The sequence below is a fragment of the Alligator mississippiensis genome, chromosome 1 (assembly GCF_030867095.1).
Source record: "Alligator mississippiensis isolate rAllMis1 chromosome 1, rAllMis1, whole genome shotgun sequence".
In the NCBI taxonomy this organism is placed as follows: Eukaryota; Metazoa; Chordata; order Crocodylia; family Alligatoridae; genus Alligator; species Alligator mississippiensis.
The window spans coordinates 159,531,428-159,545,107 of NC_081824.1; the positions used below are offsets into that span (position 1 = coordinate 159,531,428).

Below are 13,680 nucleotides of genomic sequence, written 5' to 3' on the forward strand. Positions count from 1 at the left end.
TGCCCTATGCCATGCAGATCTGTGGGGCACATGCCTCTCCTCTCCAGACAAGCCACTTGAAGCTCTGCCCCATGCCCTTCCCCACCCTGGCAGGGTCAGCACCTACCCCTAACCCAGCCCCAGTCCCGTTCCCTCACAGCAGAGGCCTTGATTTGCCCACCTCCCTCACCCCCACCAGACTTACCAGCTGGATGCAGCTCTTCAAGCTGAAGAGCTGCATATCGGCAATTGGATCAGTATTGGTTGATATACCTCCTTAAAAATCGACTCTCGGTATCGGCCCCAAAAATCTCTATCGGTGCACCACTAGATGCTACGTGAGAATTTAAGTGCTAACACAAGGAAATTTCTACGTCATTCGTGAATAAACGGCCTTTTCTAGCTATAACAACTATGTACATTGCCATGTATGTATTTTTATTTTACATACCGCATGCATTTGCATATAAACACTAATGGGGTAAAAGAGCTTAGATAGTATTAATGGTATCTAAGGCCATGTACAGGTAAAGAACAAATAAACATCAAGTTTTGTGTTTCATAATAAAGAGAGACAAACAGTAAGAATGCTTTGGATGACCATTTTGAAGATCTGTGTTCATTGACTGATCTGTGTTCCCTGTTTGTAAAAAGGTAAAGGGATTTCAAAATTAAAACAGAATACAGAGAATTCATGCAAACAGGTTGGGTGGGAAAAACTAAAAAAGCTGTGCAAAAGGCTAAAAGGAAAAGAAATAAAGAAAAGAAAGAACCTTATGCATTTCTCCATGAAGATCTCCTACCTCTTCTCTAGTGTCTATGGCAGAGCCAGGGGTGGTGGCGGCAGTGCTTACTGTGGTACTGGGGGCAGTGCCTGATGAAGTCACTGAATCTATCTCTCCTGCTACATCGTTGATTTCCCGGGCGATGAGAGCCAAATCTTGGCTGATCCTAGTAATAATTTTAAAGACAGCATTATATTCTCCCAATAAAAATATTATCATTAACAGTAGTGTCCAACCTGTGGCATCTGAGGATGGTGGTGTTAAGAAATACAGGTATTTGCTTATGAGTTGAAAATGTATTCACTGTGATGTGCAATTGAAGGAGGAATTTTCCCAAAATCCACTCCAGAGCTTTACCTGAAGTCCCTCGAACAGTTTTGCTATGTGAAGCAAAGAGATCTGAGTAGCTGCTCCCCTTTTCTGTCATTACTATTCTATTGCCTGCTTATCTGCTGTATCGTGAAAAACTGAATAAGAGTTTGACTGGTTCTGCTCGAGTCTAAGGGAGCTCCAAGAAAACGACTGCTTCCCCTCTCCCCTCCCCCACAGTTAACCCATGATAACCCCATAAAAAAATGGGAGAATAGAGAAGATGAGAACCAGACACTACTTAGGACTCTGTTATTCTTTGCCTCATACAGCAACCATTTATGACAGTTTCTGAACAGTTCTCCCTGCCAGAAATGCCAAGAGCCAGAGTTCAAAACACTTCAGACATTCCCTTTTATTTTACTTGTTGCTAGGAGGATGGCACAGCTCAGCTAACACTGGTTCTGTGACCACTGAAGACTGAAGAAACCCCAGCAGAGGCTTGTGAGTGGCCTCTGCTCACTGTGCGGTGCCATCAGTCAGAAAGTGAGTAGAACAGGGCTATAAATCTGCTCCTAAAAAACTGACAGTAGCTCACTGATTTTTGCTAAAATATGTTTGAGCCTCAGGCTGAAAAGATTGGACACTACTGACTGCATCAGAGTTTAGAATTGAAAACAGCAGCTAAAATAAATCAGCACACATGTTTAGAGATATTTTATATCATACCCCAACATTTTAACACTAGATTACAGTTTGTCACTGACAAGCGTGGTGACGAACTAATGCAATTTTGAATGAATAAATATACAGTTAAAACAATGTATAAGACAACATGTTAAAAAAATATCCTCCATCACTTGAGATGACATTTTTAGTTGACAAATGAAAGGAACTACAAAGTGAAATTTTAATTCTGAAATGTGAACTTAATTTTTTACATGTAAATACATTTTAGCCATGAATTTTTCACTTCTTAAAATAGTAAATGTTTGCTTTTATCTTACTCATCAGATTTTAATTCTGGGACAAACTTGATTTTGTTTTCCAATTTGTAGTTCATATGTTTCTTATGTATGTATTGCTAACTTGTTAGGTTTTGATATATCATACTGAATGACAAAAAAATTAAGCAATTAATAATTTCTTCACTGTATAAAACTACACCTTTCTTTTAAATGAGAGGTATTAAAATGTTCAGCTAATCAAATGATTGTATTATTGAGATATTTATATGTGCCTTGTAAATAATTAATGGATAAAAAGAAAATAAAACAACTGCTCTTCAGCTATGTCTCCAGGTGACAAATACTACCTATGTCACCACTAAAAACAGAATTATTTTTCACAACACTTTTCCATAAATATTCAAAATTTCAACAAACTGTTTAAATAACAAGTGAACTTCTGAGAGTCAGCCCATTACGCTGTATGATTTCAGATACCCATGTAAAAATGACAGCAAGTTAATCCCACAGGATTCACTGTGGTGATAGATAATTCTAAAACGAATGGCAACCATTTGCAGTTAACAAGGTCAAACACTGGTCATGTGGACAGCATTTCAAATTAGTTCCACTGAAATGTTAATTATGGCTTAATATTAAAGGTTCATTTCCTTGCAGGGAGCTCTTTCATCAATGAAACTAGGGAGAAAAAGGTCAAAACTGGAGATTGTGCATCCATAGAAGGATAAAGCAGAAATATACTCTGCAACATCTTCTTGTCTGATCAGTTAAGTAAGCTTATAATACACAGGCATAAAATACATTCCTCACTTTGTCACCTGATTTGGTACTGTAAAGGCTCACCATAGTATGAAGTTTTTTCATAACATATAATGTTCCCTAGATCAGGGGCTAGATGTGTTTAACACCTTTTCCCTCGATGATGCAACAATGCAGGCAAAGCCCTGTTACAAATACTGCTACGCTGACAAATTTCTGTTGGTTTACCCAATGTAGGGAAGTGGTCTACAATACAAGGCATATGCAAAATCTGCACTATTAAACACTTCTAGCAGTTATACCAGCGTAGGTATAGTTGCTCTGCAATGTAGGCAAGCCATAACTAGTAGTTCTTGCAGGCTTGTATTACCACTTAAAGTAACAACTATTTGGCTCATTATCTAAGAAAAAATATGGGGAAAAAAATCTCAGTAAAATTTTCAATCTAGTAGTTGTATCACTACATGTACAAGTATTTTGATGCAGCTTTCTGAGCAGAGTGTTCAGACAGTTCGCAAGCCAAAGGTTAAAGGCTTCCAAAGCATGAGTAATGTCATCCTGTCAAAACTGTGAATACTTTCGTGCTATTTTCCCCACTTACAAAATGATAATTGATTTTTTAATGTAGAACATAATATAGTAAAAGCACATAAGGATCCACAAGCAACAAAACAAAGCCTGTAATTCCCAAATCAAAAGAAGGCAGTTTTCATTACTGTAGCTCTAATGCCAAGTTAGCTCTTAAGGGTTCTCAAAAGTGCTCAGATTAAGTATTCTTTTTATCTGCAGAGAAAAATTTAGAACACTAAAACAAGACATAATGCCAAACTTTTTTCTTTTTTAACCATCTCCCCCTCCTTTCCAGAATGCTTTCCTAAAATGGGATGGTGTTCAGCTGCTCAACTTCATGAGCAAGGGTACTACACCCTTCTGTTGCCACTATGTTGTGGAGAAGGAGAATGGAGAAATATAAAGGTCCTGCACCATGTCATCACTGTCATAAAGAGGGCAAAGCAGATGTATTATCCTTATGCAGAGATGGAAAAAACGCTAAAATAGTAACTGCCTGTACAAATCTGTAATATATCCATCACAACAGTGCTTATTGATTTTGAAAGACTTCAGTTTAGTCTAATGTTCTGTGTTGCCTCAACTAAACCAATTATTTTTGCAAAGTGCTTTGAAATCCTCAGATGAAAGCTGATCTCACGTATTATGATAACGAAAAGAACTGCAGTCATCTGTCCTGAATATTAAAATGAAATGGAGCAGAATAATGTAACAACTATTTTAAAAACTAAATTTCAACAGAGCAGAGTTGTGAAACCCTCATTATTCTGAGTAAAATTCCTCAAACTGTTTTTCTCAACTATAAAGACCTTGGATGATCTAACATTCTGCAGGACTGGTCAATTCCCTTCTTTCATCTTCTGATAACTTCCAATACTATACATCAGACCTAATTCTTTCTATATTTGACATCCAAGTGCATGCAAGTAAAGAATATCAGTTTTTAACACTGTGTTGACTGTGAGCATACAGAAACATAGTACTCCAAAAAGAGAAAGTGTTCCTTCTGTTTTTTAAACAGTGCTCTCAATTTTTAACTACACTGCTTATTTATAACAGTTGCAAACTGTTTCACCACAGATTTGTGTGAAAGGGGCAAAATATGGCAACCCTTTCAAAAGATTAATTTACTTATGAAGCAACGATAATTTGGATAAAATTAGATGCTGCTGCCAAGCCATCTGCTTTCACACTATAATTGTACATCTAGCTGCTTTATTAGATACTTATGTTTGCAGCTTCCTAAACAGAACACTTGCTCAATGAAAGAACAATAGATTTTAATGAGATCAGGCACAAACAGGCAGCAGTCCATCCAGGATCCATTTTATCATTAACTTCTGCAAAGACCTTTCTGTGAACACAGTTACTTGAAATTTGTATTTGGGAGGTATGAATTTGTAGAGGTTTCCCCCGATTTATGCAGGTAAATTTGTTATATGCGAGGTAAATGTGATCGGCATAGTTATGTGATTGCTGTTATGTGATCGGTGTAGGCGCACTCCCTGCTCCCCCAAGCAGGTAAATCTGTGAGTTTGTGACGGGAGGGGAAAGGGCCATGGGGCTGGGGCCCCACTCACTGCAGACCCTGCTGCAGCTGCTCTGGGAGCGGCTGATACTAGCAGCTTGCAGCCACTGGGCTGTGCCATGCCCTGAACCCCTTGGGGCTGACCGCTGCTGCAGGCTGGGGCCGGTGGTGGCACCAGGCTCTTCCCAGTGTTTGGGGTGGGCTACGGCAATGGGAGGGGGGCTGCTGCCACCCCAAAATTCAGTGTAGCCCCCCACAACCTACTCTAACACCGTTTACAAGCGCCAGGAAGTGCCTGGTGCCACTGCCAGCCCCAACCTGCAATGGCTGCTGGCCCCAGCCTACTCTCATCCCACTGCAGGCTGCTGCCTGCCCCTGCTGCAGCCCTGGGAGCGGTGGACACTGCCTGCTGGCAGCTGCTGGACTGCACTGCGCCAGGGGGTTCAGGGCATGGTTGCAGGCAGCTGGCGTCGGTCGCTCCCCAGGGCTGCCGCAGTAAGGGCTGTGGTGAGTGGGGAGAAATGGGGTGAGTGGGGCTGCCACCCACCCCAAGTGCTGCGAAGAGCCTGGTGCCACCCCTGCTGCAGCCCTGGGAGCTGCAGATGCTGCTTGCTTGCAGCCACTGGGCTGCGCTGCACTCCTCTCTCCACCCCTTCCCCAGCCCCAGCCCCACTCCCACCCTCCCCACCATGGGAACACATCCCTATTTATTTCATTGTAAACTGGGTTTGCTTTATGCGAATTCAATATATGCACCGTCCCTTGGGGACACATCTACTGCATAAATCAAGGGAAACCTGTATGCAGAAAAAACAAGGAAGAAAAAAAGGACCACATATGCAGTCCTGAAGAATACTACACCAAATTACTGGATTATCCAATTCTACCAGGGATATGTTTATGTTATCAAATCTACAGTACTACAGATTATTGTACAATAATGGTTCATCAGCATTTCAACATTTCACCTATAAAAACTGACACTATTTAAATAGTTGCCCCTGTGGACAAAAATAGAAACGAAAGCAAAGTCTTGGTTCCCATAATACATGAAGGCCTACTGAAAGAGACAGCCTCATATACCAATATATGTGAAGTTAAGTTCCACAGCTTCATATATATTAGCAGGGGTGCAATATGGCCCAAGTTACAGTACTTATAGCACTGTCTACTACTAAAAGTGCCTGACTCAACACATTATAACAGGGGATGGCAACCTACAACCCACAGGCCTAAAGGCTAGGGACAGAAGTTATGCATAAACTGGCTTAAGTAATCAGAAACTCATTTAAACCTGTAACAGGACACAAGTTCAGTGCACATAAACCAGTTTCAAAATGGCAGAAACTGGTTTAAAATAACCTGGTTGAATGTAGTATCATATTTAACTGATTTGGGTCAAACCGATTTATGAAACTTCTGTCCCAGACCCCTTCCTGGTTCAAGTTAAATAACAGTCCCCCAGCATGCTTTCCAACCCTGGGCTGGGTTGGGCTGTGCTGTCTGCTCCAGAAGAGAAGGGGGGAGGGGAAGGAGGCAGGGACTGTTCCCCCACACGCAAACCCTGGCTGGGGTCTGGGGCCAGGGAAGGGGATTAAACCCACCTTCCTCCGAATACAGAGTTGCCCTGCTGCTAAATTTACTGAAACGTACTGCTGGCTGCAACTGTAGACTACAAATCCCAGAGGCACCTGGAAGCAGGAAGAGGAAGTGATGAGCAACCCTGGAGAGTTCTGCTGCTCTGAGTCTAGACTACAAATCCCAGAGACCTCAGGTGTAGCAGGGAGAAGAAGTGAACACACAGCCCATGCTGGCTACATGCCAGAAAGGTGTGCTCTAACACCTGCCAGCTTCTGCAGGCATGTGGCTGCATTTCCTGAATCAAAAGTAAATGTGTGTCCAGTTGTTTCTCAGATTAATCTCTGCAGCTCAGAGTAACCTGCAAAGACTGGATCAATTCAGCCTTGGGCTTTTCAACTGTCTGTACTTAGCCAAAGAGACTGGATCGGTTCCACAGCAGTACCAACTAGCCCAAGCAGCAGAGAAGGTGTCTTCAGGATCCTACTACCTGCCATGTTCATTTATGCTCACTGATACAGCAGAGAAGGCATTCCCTGGATCCTAGCATCTGCCTTTTTCTATTTACTCCTTTTGTAGCATCTACTGTGGGATATAGCTCATGGTAGATGCTGGGTTGCAAGCAGTCACCTTCACTGGCAAAAGGTTTCCAACCTCAGTACTGTAAGATTCTGTCTTTAATTACGTATATCTTTGACAAACCACTCAGGGTGGACATCTGCCTCAGGCTGACCCTTAAGGCAAAATAGCTCAGCTATTTATAACAATGAGGGTAGAGAAAAAGTACATTATATTATTCAGGTTAAGTTCTGAGTAACCTCTTGGAAAAGGGAAACATATGCTTTGAAGTAGGGACCTGAAATTTGGCGGGGGGGGGGGGGGGGGGGGGGGGGGAGATAGCCTTTGTGTTGATGATGCAACTTTTCCCACTCCATGAAAATTTACTCAAAGCTTCTAAAAAATACTTCATATATGCTCAGGTGAGACAGATTAGAGTTTGGTATTTAAAGTACCTGGAGACTGTACAACTGCAATAGGCATGCTGCAGTCCAGGGCTGAGCAGGACTTTCTTTGCAAATATATATTTGGGCTTCTGTGGGCTGAGGTGGGAATAAGAGCTGGAACTGAAAGCTTTCCTCTCTTGTGCTGTCAGTGTCCACCCAACAAAACTAATGCAAAGCAAGGAGGAAGATGTCAAAGGACAGGAAGCTTGTAACTCCTGTACACTCATCTCTGGGTCCCTAGGAGCTCCAGTATCCAGCACTCCTCCACTCTCCATCTCCTCCTCCGAAGGGGAGGGAAAGCAATGGCTTCTGGATGGCTTGCTCAACCCTCCTGAGATCCCACTGCTGTTATGCTTGAACAGTGCTGGGAATGTTCAAACCATGGCACAGATTCCCACTGAGACTTTGGACTGTTCACGTGGGTCCCCCCAGGACTGTTAAAGGGCAGCAGGCATTCCACCCACTGCCTGAACAGTCCTGGAGACACCCTGGATTGTCCAAGCAGAGGTGCATGTCCCCACACTTCGAACAACATGGGGACTCCCCATTAATGTTCAAAAGATATTGGGAATTCTCTCATCCTAACCCTAACTCCCCTTCCATTCCTCTCAACTGTCTGCTCTGACAATGGGGAGCGGTGAATTTGGGGTAGTGCTTGCGGTTATAGGTCTGACAAGAGCTGGGGCTCTAGAATTGATACTACTGGGGGGCAGCAAGGGCAAGGAGACCTCTTTTTCCTCCTAGAAACAAAGTAACCCAGACAGTTCCACCTGCCCTGTGTGCCTCTGTCTTCAGGAGATGCTGTGCAAAATTGAGCTGGGAAGGGCTGCAGTCCTCCCCTGTCAGGCTGTGCACCAGGTGCCCAGGGCACTTTTACCTGGTAGCAGCAACCCACCGTCAAGAACTACTGAGGTAGGCTGAGGAAGCACCAACAGTGGTTCTCAGCTGGGATGCGGCCACATACAGAACAGTTGTGGAAGGGTGCCCTCACTCAAAAAAGATTGAGAAACACTTGTCTAAGGTTATCTATACAACTAGACATAAGAAATACTGTATATGAAGAAATGTCTGGTAATTAAATTAACTCACTTTCACTGTGCTACTACTTTAGATAATCAGGCATTGATATTTTAAAGGCATTCCTTTAAAACCAACCTTGCTATTTCTTCTCGATGAGCAGTCCAATCTCGAATGTAGTCTTCCTGTTCCTTTATCCTATGCTTGAATGTATTGCTACTTTGCGTTGCTGTCCCAGTGCTCTGCAGTCGAGTGGTTTTCAGGGCTGGAGAAGTACGTAGACGGGTATGTTTAGGGGAATTACGGTTTGATCCAAATTCATCTTCTGAGGTGGAAGCATAATCTGTAGGAAAGCGCCTCCATCTTGAATTTACTAAATTAGTTTAATTATTAAAAAAAGAATTATTATTGTATCTTTTAAAAACAACAAATGTATGATTTTAGAAAAACCATGACAAAACACCAAAACTGCTCAATATCAAGCCCCAAGTACCTCACAAAGGGTTTGTTTACTACATCTTAAAAAGAAAGCTAAAAAATTTGTGTTAAAATCAAATACTAATTAATAAAATGTAAAGAAAAATTATGCTCTTTGTATAATGGGGAGTAGGAAAAAAAAAGATGCAAATGCTAAGAACCTTACATAACTCAAGCAAACTGTATTATAGAGCGTGGGCCCAATTCATTAACATTTACTCAGATAGTTGGATTGAACTTTTTCTGCAAATTTTACCCAGAGGTAAGTTTCAAAGTATTGAAAACATAACATACAAAAAAAATTATAAAAGATGTGAAGGAAGGGATAAGCTGCAAGGGCAACATGTAGTTGTACAAAAAAATGCATAACGTCTACAGAACAAACTATGCATCACTTTGTAATTCAATATTCTGTTACAAAGGTTAGCGATACATCTACAGTATTGATCCTCAGAGCAGACAGACTTGTATTCACACTGAAAACAATACATTTTTGTAGACTGGGTATCAGTGGACAACTGAAACTAAGCTCTTCCCCAACAATGACTCATTAATGGAAAGAAAATGGATCTCAGAACAGCCATCCTTTACCCTTTTCTACAGGGTATAGGAATAGCGGTGCGAGTAGAAAGTTTTATTACTATATTATGCTGCACCTAAGAAATCGTATTGGCACAGAGTCCCATAAATGGCAAATATTTCTTTGTTAATAGCTCTGAAAATAAGTTCTCTTGTACTAAAGATTAATTCATTTGTTAGTTTTAAAATAACCTGAATGTATGCACAGAATAACTTAATTAAAACTAAGAAGACAGTAGACATTTTTTCTGAGGTTGGTTAAGCATATCGTGATCAGGATACAGGTTCTCAGAAGCATGCAATTTTTTCTTGGCAATTTATAAATAAAAAATGTTAAATAAAATTAATTTAATTATGTAGAGGAGGGTGTCAAAGATAAGGCCTGTGTACTGCAGCCATTTCACCCACTCTATGGGGCTGCAAGAGGGGCCAGAAATTCAGGCCTGGGTCCTGCTACTGAATTCCCAACTATGGAGCCCTGCTGGGAACATGTGCCAGCATAGAGGGGGAGGAGGGGACATAAGCAATAGCTGAGTTAACTCCTGCTCCATTGCTCACCCCACAGCTGCAGGCTGGATATGGTCCAAGAGCTTAGATGAGTTTGACACCCCTGATATAGAAAATATGAATAATTTAAAAAAAAATACAAGCAATAAATCTTGCTTTTTCCCTTTAATTGTTATTATTAATATGATATCAAATTAAACATGAATCAATTGTGAATGCAGGTAGAATGTAGGTAAGCACAATGTGAACTTTTAGTTAGAAACAGATAATAGGCAGTGCCCTGGAATACTATGCTATGTAGAGTGTGACAATTGAGCATAAGCTTATTCCCTTCCCTCATTTAAATATTGTTAAAATAAAAATGATTGATTTTTTTTCAGGTTATTTAAATCAAGAAGAATAGATTTATACAAGTGCCTAATTCAAAACCCACAGACTTCAAGTGGGCTTTAAATCATGTTCTATTTCTATTTCAAATGGACTTTAAATCGTGTTTTAATACTTTAATCAAGAAAAAAGTTCCATTGATATAAAAGCCACTTCCTTACAAGATTCAAACTTAACTAAGGAAAACAGATCATAAGCAGAAAAAGCACTTCCCTCCACCAAAAGCATGCAAGCAACATGTGACCTTAACATTTTATGAGTTGGGCCCAAATTTTATCAACAATCTCTTTGGAAAAATAACTTAATTTTTAAATCAATTTTTGTCCTAATTGTAATTTAGGGAAAATAGCAACATCAACATAACTTGTTCTAAAAAAAAAATCCCATTTGAGAGAGATTATTTTTAGAACTAGTCACTCAGCACTATACAATGAGCATATGCAATCAAATTAAAAACTAAAGATTGAATGAAAAGTGAAGCATCAGAAAAAGATATGATTTCTAGTACTCTACCACTGTAAGTTTCAACAGCAGGATCTGGGTCTGGGAGAAGCTGGGATTTCTCTGTGTACGAAATAGTGTTTTATCATGTTAATTTTTAATGATAACATTCAGATTTGCAACATTTGCCTAATAACTATCTACTGATGAAATTTAGCATGAACTCCTCCATATAGCATTCTATGGTTGATGAAAAATATCCTGAATTATAAATTCATTTAAAAATAAATTTCAAAGAGAACTGGCATCCAGATTACATTACATTATTAGCATGGCTATTTACAGCCAAAAGCCCAATATATTTAAAGATCAAAAAGGCTTTAGGTCTCAAAATGATGTTGGGTTGAATGCTTTACAAGTTTCTTATAAATGTCTGGAAACATGGTTAGCTTACTGTAAAAATGGTGCAAGTCCTGAAGAAACAGTGAAGAGAAATGGAGCACCTAAGAAATACGCAGGGGCATGTCTGGGAGACCTCGCGTCACCCTGCTTGGCTGGCAAGACCTACTTATACCTAGGATTAAACTGACTGCCAGGCTGAAGTTACAAAAACATTTTTCTCCAGGTTCAATTACTCTCTCTTGTCTTTTTCTTATTTGGCATAGTTCACTTCCTAGGCAAAATATACCTAGAATGGTTTTAACAAACTCCATGTCATTGCAGTTGCCCAAGGTATTAATGCTACCTTGATCTCTCCTGCTCTTTTCCTGTGGCTCACTGTAATCTTTGAGGCTCTTTATCTTTCTTAGTTTCTATGTTGTTACAGGACATCAGGGGTGTTTTGTGGCTACCTGGGGCATCAACAAATCAAATCAAATGCCTTGAGATACTTAAATAAGCTGCTTCATTAGAAAGCTGAAATTATTTTGTTAATAAAGTGAACTTTGAAATTTCTGAAAACAACATTTTACTAGAGATAATATGTTTTAGGGCAAGTGTGTTGTACTTTTAATGATATAGTGCACTTGTAGAACAGTGTCCGATCATCTTGAAACAGCTTTACAAATAAAATAATCAACGACACTTCCCAGTAACCTGCTGAAATGGGTAGTGATCGTCATCATTTCAATGAGAGGTAAATGGAAACATAAAACAACTAGGCTCTTGTGTCTGTATGACAATTTACACTGTATAACTAATTACATCAATGCAAACTTCCCTAACATGCACAGGCCTCCCTCAGTAACAAGCCTGGCTTCAACAGATTTGTTTATTGCTTTTTTGTGCAAGCGTTCTCTTTGCATTTTATACTTCCCTCAATTCAGGGTTTAGACTAGTAAAGTATTTAGCACAGGAACAATTTATACTGCTAGTGTTCCAAACAATGGTGTCCTGAATTTTAACCGTCCTAATAGTCTTGTGGAAGACTATAAGTCCATACTGTTACAAGAAGGAAAAAAATATCCTAATGGGATTTTATTGAAAACGGAAAAAGATGGTATGGTAAAACAAGATATTTCTAGTTTCTATTCCTTTGATGGTCAACCTCCATATGAAAAATATTAGGTAATTAAATCAAACATATAAATTAATGCAAACAAATTGGTTCTATTTTGCCTCATCTGATGCAGCAGCCATTTGGTCTGTATACAAACATTTCAGCTTCTGTTGGAATCATCAGGAGTAAAGATGTACAATATAGAACACCAAGGTAGATAACATGCTAGGGAAAAATGTTTACAACCTTCATCTCCATTTTAAAATAACAGAGCATAAGGCTTGTATGGGATTTTTGTTTTCTTTTACTTATTCATAATAAGATTTTTTTAAGGAAAACAATCAGATACAATGATTTCACATTTACAGTGACTTCATGTTTCAGTGAACATTGAATTTCATCATTTTTCAAAGAATATATTTTCAGTTAGACTGAGATTAAACTATAATTTACTTCTCAATGTAACAAATGTTAGTGGTCAGCATAACAGAAATAGGTATCTAATATTCAATCTGCATACCAACAATGGCAGTAGAATCACAGAAAATTATGGTGGAAAGGGACCTCAGGATGTCGCCTAGTCCAACCCCATGCTCAAAGCAGGACCGTCTCCAACTATATCATCCCAGCCAAGGTTTTATCTAGCCTGCTCTTAAAAACCACCAAGGCTGGAGATTCCACAAACTCCAGTGTTTCACTACCCTCCTCATGAGAAAGTTTTTCCTAATATCTAACCTAAACTCCTAAAGTGCCTAGTTGCAATTTGAGACCATTTCTCCTTGTTCTTTCATCTGCCACCACTGAGAAAAGTCTTGCTCCACCTTCTTTGGAACCATCCTCCAAGTAGTTGAAGGCTGCTATTAAACTCCCCCTCAAGCTTCTATTCTCCAGACTAAATAAGTCCAGTTCCCTGAGCCTCTCATAATTGTTAGGGGCTGGAAGGGACATTACAGATCATTAGGTCTCCTTAGAAGTCATGTTCCCCAGCCCCCTAATCATTTTTGTTGCCCCACCCTGGACTCTCTCCATTTTGTCCACATCCCTTCTGTAATGGGGAGCCTAAAACTGGACACAGTACTCCAGATGTGGCCTCACTAGTGCTGAATGGAGGGGGAAAAAAAAATCACTTCCCTTGATCTTCTGGCAATGCTCCTACTAATGCAGCTCAGTATACTGTTAGCTTTCTTAGCAACAAGGGCACACTGCTGGCTCATATTCATATTATAGTCCACTGTAACCCCCAGGTCCTTTTCTTCACAGCTGCTGCTTCACCAGTTGGTCCCCAGGCTGAACT

At 40.1% G+C, this 13,680-nt stretch overlaps 1 protein-coding gene across 12 annotated transcripts in view; it reads right to left on the reverse strand.

Annotated features, from left to right (window-relative positions):
* The window catches only part of CEP170 (centrosomal protein 170), a 181,111-nt gene that overhangs the window by 24,117 nt on the left and 143,314 nt on the right, over positions 1-13,680 (reverse strand). For 6 of the 12 annotated variants that reach the window (XM_059715908.1, XM_059715935.1, XM_059715903.1 and 3 more), the window contains 3 exons: positions 10,961-11,011; positions 8,636-8,870; positions 753-930 (listed from right to left, as the gene is read on the reverse strand). In XM_059715908.1, coding sequence (XP_059571891.1) covers positions 753-930; positions 8,636-8,870; positions 10,961-11,011 — 464 coding nt within the window. The remainder of the gene's footprint in view (positions 1-752; positions 931-8,635; positions 8,871-10,960; positions 11,012-13,680) is intronic. The other 6 variants (XM_059715932.1, XM_059715926.1, XM_059715914.1 and 3 more) reach the window with 6 other exon arrangements.